Source organism: Stegodyphus dumicola, chromosome 6, assembly GCF_044657685.1.
Source record: "Stegodyphus dumicola isolate Sdum_Otavi_A_Nest chromosome 6, ASM4465768v1".
NCBI classification, from domain to species: Eukaryota; Metazoa; Arthropoda; class Arachnida; order Araneae; family Eresidae; genus Stegodyphus; species Stegodyphus dumicola.
Genome location: NC_140773.1, coordinates 84,476,906 through 84,500,964, shown reverse-complemented (window position 1 = coordinate 84,500,964; position 24,059 = coordinate 84,476,906). Strand labels below are relative to the sequence as shown.

Genomic DNA, 24,059 nt, shown 5'->3' with positions numbered 1-24,059 from the left:
TATTAACCTTTTCTATATTTTTGCCTTCGGGTGAGGGGTATGACTGCATCTTAATCTAGTTAATTACTGCAAATGGCCTTAGAGCATGAAATTGAACTATCTGGTAAAAATTATATGTAATTGTATGCCAGTATTGAAAGAAACAATCAATCTGATAAGAAATGGCTGCGACTTGTTTTGAAAATGAGACATAAAAGGTTACCAGTGAGGATATTTCGTTTGGCATCGGTTGTACCATTACTGCCGACTTCATCGCCTGCGCTGGCAAAATGGAAAAGTACCAAAAATAGTTTGACAGAAAAGGGTTATCTGACTATCATTCAATGAAATATTTTATTCAGAAAGAGGTGTAACAGCCGTAAATTAAATAATTATAAAAGTAGGCCTCTGAAACTGGACAAGATTTCCCCAGTTTTAAAAATAATAATATTCTTTTAAATCATTAAATTTGAACTCTACTTGCTGAGAATAAATGCAATAACAAAACATGCACATTGATAAAAAATACACAAAAACCTATCTTTATGACTTAAGATAAAAGTGGCCAAAATTTCTGGCAACATAAATAAATATCAGTACTGAGTATCACAGATATCCAATTTCAAAGGCAACCTTAAGCATCACCAAAATTATCTAAAAGCAAGGGTTTTTTGGTTCGGTTTCACTGTAATATGTGGATAATTGGAAAAAATTTAACTAAGCAAATAGTGATAATTACTTGAAATAATACTTCATAAATATTCAAATTTTTTAATTGTTGTTTCCAAAACAGCCTTGTTTCACACTGGCTACTGAAAGACTTGATCCTTTTAGTACTGGAACTGAATGGAACCGAAATTCCAAAGTACATTTTGGATATAATTTTTAAAATAACAGAGGTAAGTTATATTATGTGCCACAGGAGTCCATGCAAATAGGAAATTCGTTACAGAATTCAAGAAATATCTGCAGAAGGAATACCTAAGAGTAAGAATTGTATTTATTATGAATTAGAATTTAGTAGAAGGAAAATTAAAAAAAAAATAAGTAGACAAGATATAAAAAATAAAACTGAAATTTTTCTGGTTCGGCACTGAAGCTGTAGAGTTCAGACTTCTCAAAACACAAGATCCAATTCCCAAAACAATAGTAGAATTTAAAAAAAAAGAAAAAGTCAAAAAGAATCTCCAAGAATGACTTGCAAACGTTCCCACCATTTTGATCATTTCTGTCCTACAGAAGAAAGACAAAACTTCAATTAATCTTCAACTGATGAATTAACTTTTCTATGAAGAAATAAACTTACATTTTACCCATGATTTAAAGTTTTCTTCAAATATTAAGATAAGAGTTCAGCAAATCTTTTTTCAAAAGACAGAAAAACACAATTAATATTACTTCACTTTGAAAGAGTAACTGAATACAGTTACACATATTTATATTATACATCACACATTAGAATGTATTACCTAAAATACCTTGCATTACAACCAATATGCATAGCTGATTCAAATAATGGAATCTTTTAAGGAACAATGCACAAAAAAAAAAAAAAAAAAAAAAACTAGCTGCATTACACATAGGAAAAAATAGAAAAAAAATGTCCCAAGCAGGTAATATCATGCTACACACAGTGTATGAGAACCAAAAAAATTTAATTTATGATCAAGTGCTATTCCACTACATATTTTTACCCAAATTAAATCTGTAAAATTTAATAAAAAACATTTATCATAAGACATTTTAAAGAAATTAAATATAGTAGAAGATCCTCAAAATCAAAGTAAGAAAAATATATATATATATATATATTATTTGGCTCCAGCAGCATTACTCAACTAAAAACAATCACATAACTAATGCTTCTAATTATTTAGAATTAAAAAATTCAATAAGAAAATTAAATGCATAGTTATTTCATAAAAAAGGATACATGGAAAGACTAAGTTTCTGAAGCTGAAACAAAGAAGAAGAAACATTAAAGAAATTTATTCAAAATGTAATCAAAGCAGAACAAATGAAATCTATTGAAAATTTCATCAACTATTTTGCAGCTCTTTAATTATAAATTAACAAATTGAAAGAAAATTATTCTGTATTCAACTGTTATTTTATTATTAGTAACGATAAACAACACATACACGAAAGCAAGTTTTCAAATTAAAATTATCACCTATTAAAAAAACGTTCCTTTCAGTACTCAAACCTATATACCAATACAAAATAGGACATACATTTTCCATTAACTTGGAAAGATTTCCTTTGGCCATTTTGAGCCCTTCATCTGTGTGCTGTCTAGACGAGAAGTAAAAAATCACTTTAAATTTTCAGCATAAAAAAATCATATTCAATTTTTAATATAAGTATTCAAGCAGCATTAATACAGCGACTCAGTAGGAGCTATTTCTAATTCTCCCTTTATTATGTGACATGTTATTTCCTACCATAGTTTAACATACCATAACTAACCATAGCTGACCTGACCCACCGGTAGATCATACTTGTCTGTTTTGTGGGGCAGCCTGGCCCACCAGTGGGTCATGCTTGACTGTTCCACGGGCCGGCACGAGTCCCGATGGGTCACGCTTGTATATAAAAAATACGTAGTACAAAATTTTACCTTATTTTAATTATTCAACAGTATACATTAACATTTTAACATTATAATCAAACATTCAATACAAAACAAATAACTTTAATAGTAGTATTACTGCACAGAATTGAACAGTATAATTTGGTGCTGCACCACCCCCATGAAACAGACACTAATTCAAGCGCCACCGCACGAAAAGAAGAATTAATATCCACACCACCATCAATGTGTTAAATTTATGCATTCATCCAGTTGAAAAGCAAGCTTCCTTCACATTCAATCAAAGTGCTATTTCTTTTGACTTCTCGAGTAACATGGGGCCATTCAATGGATTACTAGATGCATGACACTGAATGGAAAATTTTAGCAAATGGCTTCAACCTAGGCATCTTTCATTCTTGAAGTTGTAACTTCTTTGATGTAGATTACCCACAAATGCCTGATTTTTCTTCAACATTTTTTTAATCATCTATCATTTTTAATGTTGTCACAGGAACATCCATTTTTAGCTAACTCAATTCTTATCAAATTCTTTGAAGATTTGAATTTTATCTTTTAAGGAGAGTGCCTTTCATTTTTGTGACATTTTATATCTGCTCCACCTACTTTACTTAACACAGCATCCTGTACAAAAGAAGAAACCATATCTATTTTTCCTTTCAAGATATCTCCTCTACTCATAAACTGATTTTCAACTCCTGTATTAGACTGCAACATCTCATGGTTTTGTTTACTTGTCCTATTCCCATTTCTGGGAAAAATACTTTTACTGCAAGATAGCGAAATATAAAATCAGTGCCATAGTCAAATAAAAATAACATATAAAAGAAATATTTTGTTATTAAAATAAATAGCAAAATAATGAATCCGTACCAAGATGAAACTACGCATAAATGTAAAGACGTATAAACAAGAAATGTTATACAGTGATGCTCCGCTATATAACATAAAGTCAAAAATATGTTTTTATCATCATTATTTTCTTGTCAGTGATGGTTCATTTTTTTAAATTTAAATCTAAAAAAAACTTTTTTTGCATAAATTTCACAAAATAATGAATTTTTTAATCCCTTTTTGTAGTGATAATATTTCAGTGCGAGTACAGTCCAATAAAAAAACCCACATAAATTCAAAAATATAACAAACATTTTAAAAATGCCCTTCAAACAAGGCCAATTACCTTGAAAACAGACTGCTGTGTACGAATGAAAAACCAAAAGAAACATTTAAAATAAAAATCTGAATTGTTAAATAAGGATTATATGATACATAAAACATACTATATGATACATTACTATTATTCTACCCATGTACACAGCGATCCTTTTTTGCTTTAAAAAATATCATAGAATTACAAAAATTTTACGTATTGTGCACATTAAAGATTATGTATATTGCATCATATAATATCTTACTGTTATTAAAAGTTTTACTGTTAATATTACTGCAAGTTACTGTTATTATTGGTATTAAACTTGTCAATTGTGGCAACCGATCTTCGATTTTGTGAACTGATATGGCGGTCACTTTATTATTATAGATTAACATTAACATATCAACAACTATTTTATTATATCATTTGTACTTGTCATCGACTATTTTATTATGTTATACAATTATCCTTGCAATAGCTGGTAATAAGACTGTGTGAATGTACATATACAACTAAAGTGCTACATTTAAAATTGCTAATTTCTAAGAATTGCTTTTATGTACAGATATTTTTGTATTTGGTTAATAATTATTTAATAATTTTCCTTTATTAATAAATTTAACTATTTTCTAAACATTGGTTAATAATATACTGTAACAAATATGTCTCAATTCAAAGAACTATGAAATTTTTGTACAATAAACCTGTCTTTTACATAGTATACATTATCAGTGCAATAAAAATTAAGATGCAATTTTTTTAATCAAGTAATGCACACTGTTATAAAACCCATATCAAACTAAAAATATATTACCAACCCATAAATTTCTTGCTGAGCGTTTAAATCAAAATGAAGTCTTGCAAGTCTTTCTTGCTGCTCTCGTACATTTTCCATCTTTTCAAATGTGCAGTTTTGCCCTAATATGTAAGTGTGGAAAAAAGAGAGAAAGTGTGTAATTTATTAAAAATCTTTAAGTTAAGAAAAGAGAAAAAGAAAACTAAAAATCACTTATGGAGATCATTTTAACAAAAACAAAACACTTTCACTGAAAAAAGGAACCAATATCTACAGTTTTTAAAAACATTAAATTCAGATAAAATAATACAATAAGTTATGATTAACTGCATGCTGGAAAATGATAACGTTATACCTTCTACATATTCATATATTTAGAAAACTTGTTTTAATGGACGGCCGGATTTCGGACTTTGTACCGTATTTAATAAATAAAGGTAACATATAAAACGTTTAAAAAAAGGCCCCTTTGAGCGTAATGTAAAATCTGAAAGCATTCAGATTTATTTATTTTTTTAACATTCTATTTTATATACTAGACTACATTCATTTCATAGTGATCAAAAAATACTAATGTTGCACTAGAACAATTAAATTATTTTAATAATATGAATACTGCAAACAATGAAAATACTAATAATAATGCTCTCTTCAGTATTCAGAGTTTCCTAAATTATGATTCACAGTAATAATAAAATAACAACAAAATTAATCTTTCATTCGTTTTGATTTATATAAACCTATTATTAACAATGAGCTTAACATTTGATAAAACTATAATTATTTACATGTTATATATATATAGGCAAAATTATATACAGGATGTTTCATAGATCATGGGACAAACTTGGATGGTGGAGCGTACTAAAACATGCATTTTTTTGTATAGGAATGTAGGGTCTAAAGTGACGGGTTAAGGCAGGAACGCAAAAAAACGACACGAGAGGAAAATGTGTTTATGTACAAAATCAATGCAAAGTGCTTCTTTGCAGCATTACAGTATTCACAACAAATGTTCAAAAAGGGAACACTAACAGTAATAGGAACTACAGCTGTGATTGGCTGACAATGCAGTGGTAGAGGGCAGTAGTAAGACGAACAAACCACGATCCGATGCATCAGAAGATAATTCGCAGCTCTGATGTCGAGCGCGATGAATTAGTTTACGCACGGGGAAAAAGCAGACATGCATCTCATATATGGTGCTGCTATTGGGAATGGCAGAGCAGTGCTATGATTGTACTAGGAACGGTTTCCGAACAGGCGTATGCCGAATCACACAATGTTCAAGAGGTTGCATCGGTCTCTGTGTGAAAACGGGTAATTTGAAACCACCTTTGACACTAGGAGTGGAAGAAGAAGTGCACGACAACCTTGCATTGAAGACTCCATCTTGAACATTGTCATACTTGCCAACCTCTAAAGATAAAAAATCAGAAGATTTCTCCAACAAATTCAGAAGATTTCTTCAAAATTCTGAAGAACATGAAGAATTAATATCATGCTTTGATATTAAAAAAATAATTTATACAAATAGAAAAAAGAAAATTGTACTTACATTAGTAAATCTCAATTAAGTAGTAACTAAAAAATTTATTAGGAAACATAAAACAAAAACTTAATGCTACACAAAAAAATTATTGCAATGAATTTAGAGTGCACTTTTTGGCTTTAGCCAAAAATTCTTTGGAAAATTTCCTGTCATAACAATTAGTTTGTCATAACATTTAGCAATTAAAATGATTTCTAGAGTTTTTGGTGAAATTGAAGAACGAAAAATAGTTTTGTTTTTCTTCACAACCCTGAAGACTCTCTCGCACTCAGCATTACTGTGTCGAATTACGAGAATAGCACATAAAACTCTTGCTAGTCTATCATATTTAGGTGTTCCATCAGCTCTTTTTATTCTTTTTAAGGTACCAACGAGGACATCAAGTCTATCTTCTCCAGAACTGGCAAAGTCTTCAAACTGTGTAAACAAACATTCTGCCAAAATGACATCGGCATCCGAATTCGTAGCCGAATTTGAAAAAAAAAAAAAAAAAAAAAAAAAAATCCACTTTCTTTGACGTTGTCGAAGCCGAAGCATTAACTTCATGCTTTTTAGACTTAACATGCTTCACAATGTCGCTTCTTCCACCGTGACTTATTATGAAGTCACACACACACACGTTGCAAAATGCACAGTTATTTCCTTTGAAGGATTCTTTAATTGTTGGAAATTCGGCTTTGTAGGCAGGCCAAAAATATTGAGAATACGGTTTTTTTGAACTCATTTTGTAACAACGACATATTAAGAAAATTCGTAGCACGTGAAAAAAAAAATAATAATAATAAAAAAAAAAAAAAAAAAAAAGAATGCGACAATCCAAGTTGAGTAATTCTCTTGCTGCTGAAGCGGACGCGAAAAAAATAATCTGCCGCCCACAAAGAAAAGAGTGGGAGAAACAAGTTCAGCGCATTGGATTGGCTGGTTAATCGGCGAGTTGGAAGAAACCGCAGGTTACTGGATTCGAAGTAGTCGGCAGTTGGCGGTAAAACACGATGCAATTGGCAAAAATCGCTGAATTGGTGAAAAATTCTAAAATTTCAACAAAAATCACTAAAAACACTTGAAAAAGGGAAAAAAAATCGTAAAAAATGGATTATGATCGTAAAATCGTAAAGACAAACGCATTTTCGTAAAAATTATGAAAAATTCGTAAAAGTTGGCAGGTATGACATTGTGCATGAATCACCTTAGACAAGTACAAGAGCTATTGCACGTCATCTGCAGCTGAGTCATTCCACCATTTGGAGAGTATTGCATGAAAATAGTTTGCACCCATACCATTTGCAGAGAGTCCAAGCCTTGCAAGAGACAGATTACCCTCTTAGAGTTCATTTCTGTCATTGGTTCTTGCAGTAGTGTGCGGCACAGGCGGATTTCCCACCAGACGTGCTATTCATTGACGAGGCAACTTTCTCACAGGCCGGCATCTTCAATAGCCACAATATGCACATGTGGGCAACTCATAATCCACACGGCACACATCCACATGCATTCCAAACCCGCTTCTCTGTGAATGTGTGGGTGGGTATTGTTAGCGACTACCTCATACCTCTAGGCCCATACCTCTTACCTGCATGTACAAACGGCTAATGTTATGACACTTTTCTGCAAGAGGTGCTACCGGAATTGCTACAGGATGTTCCGGCTGTCGTTCATGATCGCATGTGGTTCCAGCATGATGGTGCACCATCCCATAACCATGAGCGAGTCCGCAATTAGTTAGATGGGACATTACCGGGCCGATGTTTGACGGGTTAACCGTCACTTTAGACCCTACATTCCTATAAAAAAATGCATGTTTTAGTATGCTCCACCATCCCTCCAAGTTTGTCCCATGATCTATGAAACACTCTGTATAACATTTACCAATGCCATTGACAAGCATTATAAAAGTAGCTCAACTGCTGTAACATCATTAATAATTTTAAAAATATATGTTCTATCAAAGTATAAATATGTTCTATCAAAGGTAACTTCAGAGATAAAATTCTGCTACAGTCCACTGGAAGCTTGGTTCCATCAAATTTTTAATTTTTAGAAAAACTTATGATTGGTATTGTCCTAACTGATTGATCTACCAGATTTTGTTAGTTTGTTAATCAGTTTTATACTAAATGGTGCCACCTAAAGACTATTTTGTTTGTAAAAGCATTATTTATGCTTACTGCTCCTTTCACATGAATTTTTCTATTGAATTTGAGGAGTTTTTAAAATGCTGTCTTCGAATCTTTGTTATCAATTTGCTCACAAATAGAAAATTTTTTTTTATGTTTACATTATAAAGGGCTGAAGTAAGAAACAAATGAAATAACTGTTATCTTAAGTAAAAGCGGTGTTGAATTTATCTCTCTGAAATTCATTCTCTTTCTTGTTTTTAATATCTGCTTTTTTTTAATACTCTAAAACTGTTCGTAAATAAGGTTTGAAACCACTAAATATAGCAGTACAAAATCAGGTGCATTTTGTCTTACCTTTTATCTGTTTCATTCACTACATGGGAAAAGTTCTTGATATAATCTATATCCATATCATTTAGGGGCTCAATTTTAGTCATTTTAATATTGAGTAACTCATTGAAATATTTAAACCATCAATTAATCTAATTAAAAAAATAATAATAAAAAAAAAACCTTTTATTTGCACACTGAAAGTGTTCTTATATGAAGAATAAAAACACAGCAAAAGTACATATTTTGATAAACATAAAAAATTATTAATATTAAATAAATCTAATCATACAGATCTGAATAAAATAGAAGAAGGGAAAAAAATGTGTAAAAAGAATAAGGTACTATTCCGTTTTGAGGACCATAAAAAAATTGCAGTGAAATTGTATGCACAAAAGCGCCAAATCTAGCAAATGCACCCATTTAACAGCCCGCCAAATCTAGTGTATGCACTCATTTCTGAAATCAGCGCATGCGCTAGATTTGTGTAAGTTTATATAGTTCTATATTTCTTAAGCCGCCATTGACATACTAGTTTAATTTTTAAATCCTTTTTTGATATCCTATGGATTTAACAGTTTGGGAACTGCCCATGACAAAAAGTCTGCAATAGAATTTTGGGTAAAGTGCAGAATCACCCACTACTTGACGTGTTTTTAAGAACTGCACATACTCGGTATCCATGTACACATCGACCTATTTTCACTTTAAAAAAAAATCCTAGAATTGCACAAAAATGGCACTGCGCACATCCTTGACTTTATCTATGTACACATCAACCTATTTTCCCTCAAAAAAAAAAAAAATATCCCAGAATTGCACAAAAATGGCACTGTTCACACCCTTGACTTTATCTATGTAATTAATTATTTGTAAAGAATAATTAATTCTGAATTCTGAAATTTACACATCGACCTATTTTCACTTAAAAAGTAAAAGAAAATTGACAAAAATCCAATTGTTACGCTTGTAAAAAGAGGCAAACAAATAAGTGGACGATTCTGCACTTTACCAAGAATTTTTTCAATGAAAAGGCATCATTCATTATAGAAAATTATGTTTGAACAACCAATGAGATGAAATCATGCTTTAGTGATAACTTGGTAGCGAAATAGTGATGCAGGCATCCATTCAGTTATGTTTAGCAATTTTATATAAATTATAATAATCTGAAATAGTTATTTACTCTTATGCTTCAATTCAGTCATGGTTAGCCTTTTATATATAAATTATAATAATAAAAAAGTATTATAAGAAATTAACCTTTCATCTAAATTAAAATATCAATCTTAGATAATTATTTACTATTATACTTCCTTTATACAACATATATTTCAGCAGAAAATTTCTTCTAAGATTAATACTAGCTACTTATATATTCACCTTTTCCATCAGAACAAAAAAAAAAAAAAAAAAAAAAAAATTATATAATTAGGAAAATAGCCATTGCCAAAACTCAGTTCTTTCACATATCATCCTGTCAACCATGAAAAATGGTTACAATTGAACCATGAATGCTGCCAGAGATTCCCCTGAAGTTTCACCAATTATTCCTGCAGAATTCTGAGCCACACACAACAAGTTTACTCGTAACTCTAACATCAAAATCTTTGTCACTCTCCCTGCAGAATCCTCCAAGTAGCCACTGCTGTAGAACTTTACAGCTCACTTCACTTCTGTACATCGTAAAAAGGCTTTCAACAATTTCTAATATTTGTTTCGTATGAAATCATTTTCTTTCCAAATTTAATGTTAAGCTCTATTTTGAATGCTATATGTACAAACTTCTCACAGGTGACAGTCTCAATATATTAGTGCTTTGTTGGTCAGATAGAACTGCTCTTTTTCCCATTCAACATATGTTATTTCTCTCAACCAGTTGAAAATGAACCGGACTATAGAATAAATTGTAGAACCATGTTAATGTATATATCAACAATATACATAAACCTGATTCTACAGTTCTCAAAATAATTTTCTTTCAAAATAAAATTTTAAAAAAATGAAAAAAAGAAAAATATGAAAATAACAGTGAATTTGTAGACTTGTTAAAAAAAAAAAAGCAGCTTATGCATTATTTTATTTATCTTTCAGTACCAAAATATTAAGTCACAAAAAAGGAAAGTAATGCCACTTTAAAATACAGCTGGAGAAAATAAAAATGTTTAATTTTAACATTATTTATTAAATATGATTTTAATATATCATTATTTTATGACATTTATCTATGTTATTCTATTTGTAAAACAATTTTTAAAAAATTCACAAACTTCCAAATAAAAAAATTTTGTACGCAAACTGACCTTGAATTTACCAATGTCAAAAAATTTAGCATTGCATGATAAAAAAACTCTTATTTCAAAAAGGGGAAACTTTTTTATGTAATATTTCATGAACTCTTCATTTGTAAAAAATAATTAATTCTGAAATGTTTATGTTTCAACTGAGGCAGGGCCTCATGCCTAAAACTCAACTTTATATTAAGTAGCAGCAAAGAATTAAAATGTTGTCAATTCATTTCCAAAAAATATTCCTTCAAAATATTAAGACATGCCAGTCATAAAAAATAGAAATGTCAGATGAGTAAAATTAGGGTCTTATGCCAATTTTGACCAAAATTAAGGACTTTTAAGGACCAAAAATAATTTCTTTAGGTTCTACATTCTTTGGAAAATTTTCAGGAGCATACGGACATCATATAAAAGGCATTAACCAGTAAAAATTTTCACACAATGGCAATAAATAAGCACTTTAACAGAAGTTAGATGCTTAAAGTTTTAGACATGCATAATTATGACATAAATAGACTTAAATTTTCAAATAAAAGAAATAAATTTAGTCTTACCAAAAGCCTCTAGTTTTCCTGAATGAAAATCTTCAAGAAGTTGTAGCAAACCTTGTTCCATCTGGCGAAAATCCGTTGTATCTAATAAAAGATATTTGTGAATAATAATATAGATATGAAAAACTTCAGAATGTTAAATGAAACATGACTCTTAGCAAGAAACACAAAATTTAAGTAATAACAAAATATAAAGTATTTCGTAATTCCAGATTATAAAATATTTCACAACATCGGGACATTACATTTTGAAAATATATAATAAAAGAATCAAAAAAGAATTTTATATCTCCATAAACTTTTATGCAAAATATAAAAATAATATTTGCAGATCCTTAGAAAAATTTTTGCATAAGCACATTCTTTATGATAATAATTCCTCAGAAAATATTGCATGTATAGCATATAAAATTTTTTTAATGATCAAGCAAAATGGAAAACTTTAAAATAATGACTGATACCACATACAGTACAAAGTCCGTAATCTGGACTCGTCGGGCGATTCCGGATTAGAGGTTTTTCCAGATTATAGGTATTATATATTATACAATTAAAAATATGAAATCGTAATTTATGAAATAAAGAAAAATTATGATCTAAAGGGTATCAAAATTTACAAAAAAAAAAAAAAAAGTTTAATATTTATTTGTTTACTTTATTAAAACATTTCTTTCAATGTAAGCTGCTTAAGATGCTTCCACAAAAAATTCAAAAAGTTCCTTTTTCTTGTGTCATATACAGTGGACTTTCCAATGCCATATTTCTCGCATAATTTTGAGACGGATAGACCTTTATCCATTTTTTGCAGCAATTCCACTTTTTGTTTAATGGACATCGAAACATGCTTTCGCTTTGTAGATCCTTTGGCTGCTCCAGAATTGGAAACTCTTTTGACATAATCGAAAGTTCAAGCTTAATTTTTATAAAATTGTTCTAACAGTCTGCAAAAAATAATAAGCCAGATTAAATTAGAAGATTAAGGAACAGCGCAATCTGCAACATTAACTGAAATGCCTTAGATTATTTTAGCCTAGCTTATACCGTCCATTATACATTAAACGCGCATGCATAAACGCATTATGTGTTTATGCATGCACATAAAGTTTGTAGCTTTGAGGTCCGGATTACACTCTGTACTACATTCAAAATTAAGAATATAAATAAATCATTTTGTTAAAAATATAAATTCAATCACATGTAGCTTATTATCTATGTAACCTCTGTTCAAATGTACTGAATATATATCATAATAAGAATAATTCAAGAAAAAAATATAAAATTGAATCACAGTTAAATTTTTCCAAAATGACCAGCCATATTTCCAGATAATTTTTGTCTTCTGCCGAGATAGCTGCTTTACAGAATATAGCGATCAGTAATTTTTAATATCAATGTTTATTTATTTTTTTAGAATTACTGTCAGATGTGGTTATCTACAGGAGGTAGTTTCCATGACAAGTTTCAATATATTTTTATTTGAATGTATGATAACTTATAAAAATATTAATATTAAAATACCCTAATAAATAATTTATATAAAAACATATCTGTGTAATTTTCTTGGAAAATATATGGGAATATTTTTAATGATGATTAATTTGTTCACCACATCAGGCAACCGCCTAGGGTAGTGATTTTCATACAGCAGTGGCTTTGTTGTTCTTAACAACAATGATGTCCTAGCAGAGCAACAGGGGTGGAACAACAAAATAGTGCACAGTGTCATTTTTTGCAAGAGCCATGGAATAAGCTATGAACATCCATATATGAAATCTTAGAATGAAGCCACATTTTACAAGATAAAGAAAAGTTCTTGACTCATTATAGTGTGAGTGGACTAAATAAGGTCTGCTATGTTTAATGCTCAAGATTTGAAAAAACATTAAATTTGAACATATATTCAAAATCATTAGAATTCAGAGAAACGAATACACAATTATGGATATTCTAATAAAGATTGAATAGATTTAAAAAAGCAGTTAATTTTTTTTTCATTAATAAACAATTTCTTTACCAAAGCAATGATCAGCAACTCAATATAATGAGAATATGCTAATGAGTTTGAAAATTTAAATTGGTGCAATTAGTTGGAAAATGTGAAAACTTACAACATTGTTTAACACAAATGAGAACTGAGAACACAAAAAGCACCTATCAATATGATACAAACATCAGAGATGAGCATAAACTCATTCAACTTACAGGATATCACTCCTGTTTCAAAAGAAGTTATTTCTTACATTCACACAATTCGCAAGGTACTTGTACTAAAATATGGGTCAACCTGAGATTTTTTTTGAAAGTTCTGGTATTGGTAGCTTTGAAATTTGAGAGGAAATTTTATGAAACTACTGTACTACATTTTATAAAACGCACATAGATTTATAAAAGATTACAAATGTTAAAAATATATATTTTAGTTAGCTTAATAAAGATAAATTATACCATGAAATATTAACATGTTTAATGCAACAACTGTACTAATCAGCTAGAGCACAAAAAATGCTGGACTTGAACCTGTACCACAAGATCATTTTAGAGCAAATTATTAAAATATCTTTAAACTTTCTTTTGACGTACGTTTCTACCATTGCAAAATTTTTTTCTCTATTTATTCAGAAATTATTTGAATACAACACAATTTGATTAGCAAAACAATTTTAACTGATAAATTATTAAACAGTATATAATGGAAACATAAAACAAGTGATAAAAATAAAAATCCACACACTAGAATTTTCATGCAGAGAAATATAAAAAGGTTTCATTCTTAATTCAGGGTAACATTAAATATTTGAAAATTAATAAAATGACTATAAAATAATGGAAGAAACAATGTTTTGATATGTACAAATCAGAAGACTAAATTGTAGCTTAATGCACATTTAATTTGAGAAATATGGCCTTTGTTTAAGTCAATACAGGAAGAGTATATACTTTTTTCCCATATATACTCATTGTTAATTTTCTCAATTTAAGACACTGATTTAAGATGGCATTATCAGAAATGGAATTACAGTAGATCTATACTAAAACAGAGTAATGAATATTATTATTTTATGTTGAAGCGTATTAAATCAATTTTAAGAAGTTTCAGGTGTGTAGAAGTATTTGAAATATGGGTCAACAGCAGTATTTGAAAATTATTTTTTTTTAATGTGATGATTATATTTAATTACTGACAAACTTTGAATGAAGATATTTACTGAATTACTACAATATCTGAGCACAAGACTAATTCCATTCACTAAATGTTTTACATTATCATCATAAATTGCAATAACAAACAGTAGAATTTTTAAGGCCAATATTTAGCTGTCTTAAAGAAAATTAAATTCAAAAATGTCTGTGGTTGGAAAAACAAGGAAATAATTGTTTTAATCATATTAATATTTATTGATCTATAATTGAGTTCATTACAACACTTTCACATAGCACATTGTTTATTCCACACGAACATTAACTGACAATTACTTCACTTCAGTTTGACCAGCAACTAGTGTGTTGCCACATATATGTAACATCTCCCCTCTTTTGGGAAACTCATAGGAATCAATGCATTACATAATTATCATATTTGGATGGTCGATATACATTACGACCACTTCTTGTTTTATATACACAATCACGATTAATATTATTGCTATTATTTTGATGGTGAGGATCACTGTGTATTTTTGGATGTTCACTACTTATATTTTCCTCATTCTCATTACATAGATCATAATAGTCTAATGTCACTAAATTCTGATTTTTAGTTTTTCTTAAATGAAATTTATTCCGTCTAATTACCCTATTATCTTTTGTTCTAATCCAATATGATCTAGGAGTTGAATGCTTTTTTAAAACTATAGCAGGCTCCATTTATTTTCCCATCTCAACATTACCTTTTCCACAGGAATAAATTCAGGTCTTTCCCTTGCATTCTTATAATAGATTTTAGCCTGTTTCTGCTTACTCCTCACCTTTTCTCTATATTGATCTTTTACAGTTGGTTTCAATTCTGTTTGTGTAATTGGTAATCGTGTTCTTAAATTCCTACTTAATAGCATTTGACTTGGTGATAAATTTATACCTGAAATTGGAGTATTTCTATATTCCAGTAAAGCCTCATTTAATTTCTCTAATCCTGCTTTTCTAAATAAACTCTTAGCTATACCTACCAACCTTTCTGCAAATCCATTGGATTTAGGATATCGAGGACTGCTAGTGATTATTTCAAATTCCCAATCCCTTTCGAAACTCTTCATTTTCCAACTATTAAATGGTACGTTATCACAAATTAAAGTTTTGGGTATTCCATGTGTTGCAAATATCGATTTCAATTTACTAGTAACTTCCACTGCACTTTTATTTTTTAGAGGAATTATGTCTACCCATTTAGTTAAGTAACAGCCTATTACTAGATAACTTTTCCCTGCATACTCACAGATATCAGCACCAACCTTTTCATAAGGTAAACTGGGAATTTCATGAGAAACAAGAGGTTCTTTTACTGTTTGAGGCCTGAACAAATCACAAATTAGGCATTTAGAAATCATATTCTCAATGTCACTGTTGATTCCTGGCCAAAATAGTACTTGTCAAGCCTTAGCTATTGATTTTTCAATCCCACAGTGAGCTATTAGCAGCAAATAAAATAGTAAAATACTAGCTTTATTAGCAGCAAATAAAATACTAAGAAATTCTTTCTCAATCTGAGCATAGTTTTTTTCTGCATTATTTAAACCCCGAGACGAAAAAGCAATTGGTTGCCCATTCTACAATAAGCAGCAGCCTAACCCAACTTTAGAACTATCTGCCTGTATAGTTATAGGTTTACTGATATCAAATATTCCTAACATAGGTGCATTTGAAATTAATTTTTTTAATTCCCTGAATGCTTTAGAATGTAGCTGTAACCACTGCTATTCTACTTTGTTTTTCAAAAGTTCTCTTAATATGGCTGTTTTCTCTGAAAAATGTGGTACAAATTTTCTCAAATAATTACACATTCCCAAAACACGCTGTAATTCATGCTTATTCTGAGGTTCCTGTAACTCAGTAATGGCTTTAATTCGATCAGGATCAGGACGCATGCCTGACGCATTAAATAAATTACCTAAATATTTAACCTCACTAACCCTATATTGAAGTTTTTGCTTGTTGAATTTAATATTGAGTTTTTTAGCTCTGTTGATGACCTCTGTTAAAATTTTATCATGTTCTTGTATAGTGCTAGCAGCAATGAGGATGTCATCAAAATAGACCAATACACCGAAGTTTTCAAGATTGCGTTTCTGAAAAATTTCAGGTGTACAGGAAATACCCATTGGAAGCCTAAGAATTTATAGCATCCAAACGGTGTGCTAAAAGTAAAAAAATCACTACTATTTCCATCTAACGCTATTTGAAAAAACCCATCCTTTAAGTCCAAAACAGAGTAAATTGATTTATTACATAGCTTTGGTAAAATCTCCTCAATTCTTGGAATCAAAACATGTTCTTTTTTTATAGCTTTGTTAAGATCTTGAGGATCAAGGCATATTCTTAAAGATCCATTATCTTTTTCAATTATTACTAGATTGCTAACCCAGTTCAAAGGTTGATCAACTTTTGCAATAATGCCCTGTCTCTCTAATTCGCTTAATTTTAATTCAAGTTTAGGTTTTAAACTAAGTGGTACTCTACATGGTGGTCTTACTACAGGAGCTATCTGATCATCAACAATGATTTTACACAATCCACTAAATTTCCCCACACCTTCAAACACTTCTGAATTATTAATAATAAATTGATCTTTACATGGAGGTAAAACAATTGTATACTGATCCAACTTACCTTTAATTGATATTCCAACCTTATTTATAAACTGAATTAAATTAAGTTTAACACATGCATCAATTCCTAATAATGGACGTATATGCTTGCTAGAAAAAATTAAAATCTTTAGAGTACGATCCACACCATCTGAGGAACATTGTAACATTAATGACCCATCAGGTTTAACCTTGGACCCGCTAAATGCTTCTAATACAACATTACACAGGGTTGCCACTCAAACAGGAGAATGAAATTCCCTGACTTTTCCAGGTGCGTTTCAAGAAAATTCCACTCTATCCACGTAATGTACGTTGGCTACGCTAAGAGGTAAATTATGGTATTACTTGTATTGTGTAGCAAATTCACTTAATTATTCAATAAATCCCAGAGGACATTCATTCTTAATTATTCTTGGTATACTTCGTTTGATAATTTTGTTTACTTTTCCACTTAAGAAACTTAATAAAATTTAAGATATATACATTGGATAACAAATGTATGTTTTATTTAATTATTACTCATGATCACCATCAGTTCAACATGAGGCTAATCCAGTCCTTATAAATCACAACGCAATGCTAAATAGTTAGGTTAGATTTTAGGTAAATTTAATTTATGTGAGGTATGTTCTTAAAAAGCACCTAACACTTGAAAACACAAATATAATTATAATAGTTTTTGTTTTCTCCATTGAAGATTGAAATTAGAATCTTCCCAATCTGGAATAAAATAAGGCTTTTTTTGCAGACATTCTGCAGCTAAACGAAAGAAAGAAATCTATTTTAATAAATTGAGGTATTTTATATTTATTTCGAAGCATACATAAGAAAAAAATATGTGCATTAAATTTCGTGATGGTATGTCATCATACTGCTAGAATTAATTTCAAGATTATGCCAGAGAAAATTTCCTGAAATTTAGAAATATTATTTACTAATAATTAATAAATTTAGAGGGAAGAAGCATCATTAAATTATACGAATAACATAAAAATAAAGATAATTACTTAAAAATTGAATTAGAATAATCAACGATATTTTAGCGAATATAGTTATATTACATGGTTAGCCTAGATGACAGATTACTATTTTTTTATTTTACTGCAAAATGGCAAGGTAGTTATTAAAAAGAAAAGTTTAAGAAGATTTTGCGGTAAAATTCTAGTATACCGTAAGGCTTTGGCACGATTTTGAAAATTGTCGCCAAGACCCAAATGACCCGTTTACTGCGCATCATCATGTCGCCAAATCCATACATGGAGATTATTTTAACCAAAAAACATCTATGCAAAGAATCTCTAATTCTTTGGTCTATGTAAAGAAGAAAATTTTCCATACAAATAAAATGCTATTACGCCGCTAGAATGCGGAGGGAAAATTTGCCAAGGGATTTGGCGACGGAACCTGGCGGCCAGAATTTCCCTCTTCGCGATGTGTACCGGAAATTGAGAAACGTGTTAAGAAGAAACGTTCTTTGACAAAAAGAAAGCTACGAAAATCCGTTTTTAAATTATTGCGAAAAATCCAAGAAGAAACGTTTTATCAAAGGACGTTTCTTCTTGGATTTTTCGCAATAATTTTAAAAACGGATTTTCGTAGTTCCCCCCCCCTGAAAATTACTAACCCATGAATTAATTTACTTGCACCAAAAAATATTTTCTTTTAATTTAGAGTTTAACTACTTGCGCTAAGACTAAACTTCACGGTTGCGGTGCCGTGCGCTACAATATAGCAAGTGGTAAAGTGTCTCATTTACGCCGCTCCGCATCTGCGAGTGCAATCCAGAGCTGTAACTCGAGAAATAAACAATCTCGTTGTTAGGCGACGTGTGCACCATGTTATTTTCATTTTTGCGATAAATGCTTATCGACGTGGTGTTCACGTCGCTCGCAGTTTGAGACAAAAACATCTCGACGTGCGTGGAACGTCTTTTTAGCGCAAGTGGTTAAAGAAATTTTAAAGGATATTCATTTAATGAACTCTAGATAACGTGACCTTCGAACTTCGACACCGGTTTCCAGCTTTGGCGGCAGATATATCACGCATGCACAGCTGTTTCCCTCTATGATGGAACGGAGCCACGTCTGTTGCAGAGAGGTTTTCCTTCTTTACAATACATATTCTTTAATTCTAACCTCCATGGTACCGTACACTAAGATTAAACCCATTTTGTTTTATACGAGAACAGGTACTTTCTTTAGTTCATGCACTGCACACGCGATTCTCGAGAATACTGGAAACCAAAAGTTGCGGGAAACTTGCTTTGCCTTTCTAAAAGGCAATCAAATTGGAGCTGCGAAAATTGGCTCTATGCCAGCAGACACTCACGTGATAAGCAATTCGCCAAAAAAGTTATCTCTTCCGACGTCGGCGCAAAAATCGCTTTTTTTGGCGGGATCATTGTATGAACTTCCCTGACTTTTCCAGATTTTGACAAAAATACTTAAATTCCCTGACTTTTTCCTGAATTTTTTTGGTCAATTTTCGAATTCCCTGACTTTTCCCGGTTCTCCCGGTTTTCCAGGTAGCGTGGCAACCCTGATTACACTTCTTTAAAATAAGATTAGAGTTCTTAGCACTCAGTGTTTCGTAAGTTTTTACAGGCAAAACATTCACTTCAGACCCTGTGTCCAACTTAAAAAATATCACAGTTGTCCCTTCAACAATTAAAGTTTTAGTCCAGTCTTTTGTAGATGATGTTGAGCACACACTTTTAGTTCTTTGAACATTTATGGAATTCATGAAGAATTTATTATCAGATTCCCTATATACATCTGTGTTATCATACTGAGAAACATTTTGGATGTGCTTCAGTCTGCACATAGTCGAAAAGTGATTTAGTTTGCCACAATTAAAGCATTTTTTCCCACATGCCGGACACTGTTCATTAACGTGATGTCTGTTGCATTTTTTACATAAAGATATCAGTATTTGAAGTGTCATCACTCCATCCTCTGCGCTTCCTCACTGCTAAGGCTGCATTGGCTCCTCCAGTCCGATGTTGCTTCACTTTTTCTCTAGTTACGCTGTCAACGTTATGTTCTCTTAACGTTTCAGCACGAGCTTTGCTCAAATCAGCTTTCCCTAATTCAATTGCTTTTTCCAAACTCAGATTATTTTCTCACAGCATCCTCTACTGTAAACTGGCATCTGATACTCCAAGGACAATGCGATCACGTATGACAGAATCACTCTGCTCACCAAATTTGCAAGATTTTACAAGTTTTTTCAGGTCAGTTATGAAACAATCAAAAAGTTCCCCTTCTTCTTGTTTTCTCTTATTGAATAAAAATCTCTCCACCACAACATTTGTTCTAGGTGTCGTGAAAGCTTCAAACCTCTCAAGCACTTTTTCATAGTTACCCTGGTCTCCTGTTGAAAGATTGAACGTGTTGAACACTTCAACTGCTTCCTCATCAGCGGCATTTAAAAATAAAGCAACTTTCACATCTGAATCATTTGAAGCATTTCCTGAAGCTTTCATATAAATCTGGAACAGCTGCTTGAATCTGCGGCAGTTTTCAGCCACATTGCCGTCGAAACTTAGGCCTTGCGGTGGGCGACAAAATTCCATCTTGCGTCTGCTGAGAGGAAAAACAACCAAGGGGATTGATTGCCTGGCAATTAGTTGTAATACTATTCCACACGACTACGCCATGTTTTAATCATATTAATATTTATTGATCTATAATTAAGTTCATTACAACACTTTCACATAGCACATTGTTTATTCCATACGAACATTAACTGACAATTACTTCACTTCAGTTTGACCAGCAACTAGTGTGTTGCCATGTATATGTAACAATAATATATTGTGGATGCATTAGACATGTATTTCAAATCCATAATAAAATAAAGCACTTGATAAAAGTATATTTTAGGGTACCCCTTGGCAAAACGTGCCGATTTTTGGCGGTACATGGCTACTGAATTTGTGCAAGTCCGATTTGTTATTTTGGCTTGCGCAGCTGCTATTTTTGCCCTTCTACACAAAGCCAAAATAACAAGACGAAGATTTGTACAAACTCAGCATCCATGTACAAATCAACCTATTTTCACTTAAAAAAAAAATATCCCAGAATAGCACAAAAATGGCATATCGCACTCCCTTGACTTTATCCATGTACACATCGACCTATTTTCACTTGAAAAAAATCAGAGAATTGCACAAACTTAGCATTGCACACTCCATTCACTTTGTCCATGCACACATTGATAGATTTTCACTTATAAAGTCAAAGCAACACCCAATTCTACAAAGGCACAAAAAAGGCAAACAAAAAAATACATAATCTCAATAAACTACATTTTAAACCAAACATAAAATAACATAAAAATGGAAAAACGTGTTATACATTTAAGCACTATAAAAAGCAAATATCCACTTACCCTATTTAGAAGTTCCTTCATCTTTAGTCTGTGGCACACAAAATTCCTTAACAGCATCCCAAAACTTCCTAAAATTATCTGAACACGAATACGTATATCGGCATCGTCGCATCTGAACCTTTCCTCCTACAAACCCATTCAAATCCATCTAAATGGTTTTACGTATGACTAGATGCATATCCTTCCTACATACAGGACACTTATAATGGCTACTAAGTAAACCTTCATTTACACACCAGTCAATTAAAGCTCTTTCTCTGTTCGTTCAAAATCCTACAGAAACTTCAAATTAATCTTATTACATTTGGCCATTCTACCGTCTAAACAATAAAACCAGCGCTTATCACAAGAACGCTTACAAAACATTCAAAATTTCCCAGAATCATGCACCCGATTACGTCACAATAGGGTTTCCATAACATTCAACTACTCAGGCTACCATAAATGAAACAACTTCACAATAATACAAGGGGTACCCTAAAGTCAACTCTAACCAAGTACTTTAAATTTAAAAATTAAATTCTAACCACTTTCTTTATAAGATTTTTTTTAGATGTAACAAAATTTCATACAACAGTCAGTAATTGAAGTTTTAACCATCTTCTAAATATGCCTGCCCAGAAAAGGTCCTATTTTCAAAGTTGATGAATCAAATCTTCCATTAAGAATCATGATGAGGAATTAGTGTTCCAGTGATAAAAGGGAACTGAAAAATTTAAAGATAATACACCACTATACTATTTACTGATTATTTACAACTATACAAATGATGATAACAAGATAGAGAACTTATGAATGATAATGATGATGGAGATTATATGAATAATGATAATGATGATAAAAAATTTATGAATGATAATAACGTTAAAGGTGGAGATTATATGAATGACGATAATGAAGATGGAGAATTTAAGAATGATGGAAATGGGGATTGTATTGTTGCGTTTTTTCTTTTCTGACACCAGTTGTTACATTATTTTCTTCCTTCACGTTCGTACGGGGTTCGTGTAGATTTGGAGTGAATAACGACGACACTTGATGAAGTATCGAAACACACTTTATTGGCCAGTATTCTCAGGACAGCTCCAAAACACGTTTTACAGTCGTCGATGAACTACTATAAACACGCTGACACGATCAGAGACACAGCCTTCAGGTTATAAGGCTACAACGGTGGAGACAGCTTCACATCAAAGCACTAGAGTACAGCACCCGATTCTGCTTGGTCTTTCTCGGAACGTACTCTCAAGACTCTCCACGCTACAGCTTGCAATGCACTCGACAACACACAGAGCACAGCTCCCAACTCTTCGGTTCAGTCGTTCCTGGAGCTCAACGCGCTCTCTCGACGATGCACTAACCACGATACACTATGAGACTCTTTCGGTGCACTCGACGACCCACTCAGCACTTGCTGCCTGCTGTCAACTTGATCAACTACACAGGGATTGACTCACTAGATGAGACACCAATTCGATACTAACTCGCACTCTATACTAGGCACACACACTCTTACTGACTGTGGACCAGCAGGGTTTAAATAGCTTTCCACTTGTGTTCAAGAACATTTTGGGCTAAACCGGTAAGAATTCGTTCCAGAAGGTTCTTCATCCGTCCATGGCATATTGCCAATTTTGACGCCAAACGGGCGATTTCTCACCAAATGTGGCAACCCTAAAACTGCTTTGCAGGGAAGCCATCTTACCGTGCCTGTATATTTCTTAACAGTATCAATGATAATGATGAAGATGGGTAAAAATATATTTACGGGTACCCCTTGGCGAAAATTGGGGGTACATGGATACCGAGTTTGTGCAGTTCTTTGACTTGTTATTTTGGGTTCTATAGTGGCAATTTTTGCACAAAAAAAATTGCCGCTACACAAAGCCAAAATAACAAGACAAAGGATTGCACAAACTCTGTATCCATGTACACATCGACCTATTTTCACTTAAAAAAACATCCCAGAAATCCATAAGTTGCATTGCGCACTCCCTTGACTTTATCCATGGATATGTCGACCTATTTTCACTTAAAAAAATATCAGAGAATTGCACAAACTTAGCATTGCAGTCTCTCTTCACTTTGTCCATATACACATCGATATATTTTCACTTAAAAAGTCAAAGGAGCACCCACTTCTACAGTAGAGGCAAATAAAAAATACATAATCTCAATAAACTACATTTTAAAGCAAACAACAAAAATCTCTTATGCATTTAAGCACTACACAAAGCAAATATCCACTTACCCTTATTTAGAAATTTCTTCGTCTTCAGTCTGTGGCATACAAAATTCCTTAACAAGATCTAAAACTTACTAAAATTATCTGAACTAGAATCCGTATATAGGCTTCGCCACATAAATTTACAAAAATAAGAGTAAAAAATATCCTACGTATTCCGGGGGTCCCAAAAATGGCTACTAAGTAAACCTTCATTTACACACAAGTCAATTAATACTTTTTCCCCCTTTCGTTCCAAATTGTACAGAAACTTCAAATT

At 31.7% G+C, this 24,059-nt stretch overlaps 1 protein-coding gene across 2 annotated transcripts in view; it reads right to left on the bottom strand.

Moving 5' to 3' along the window:
* Positions 1 to 24,059, bottom strand: part of LOC118185426 (uncharacterized) — a 43,340-nt gene that overhangs the window by 10,343 nt on the left and 8,938 nt on the right. For both annotated transcript variants that reach the window (XM_085818623.1, XM_085818624.1), the window contains exons 3-6: positions 11,366 to 11,446; positions 4,544 to 4,643; positions 2,214 to 2,274; positions 1,913 to 1,935 (exon numbers count right to left, since the gene is read on the bottom strand). In XM_085818623.1, coding sequence (XP_085674749.1) covers positions 1,913 to 1,935; positions 2,214 to 2,274; positions 4,544 to 4,643; positions 11,366 to 11,446 — 265 coding nt within the window. The remainder of the gene's footprint in view (positions 1 to 1,912; positions 1,936 to 2,213; positions 2,275 to 4,543; positions 4,644 to 11,365; positions 11,447 to 24,059) is intronic.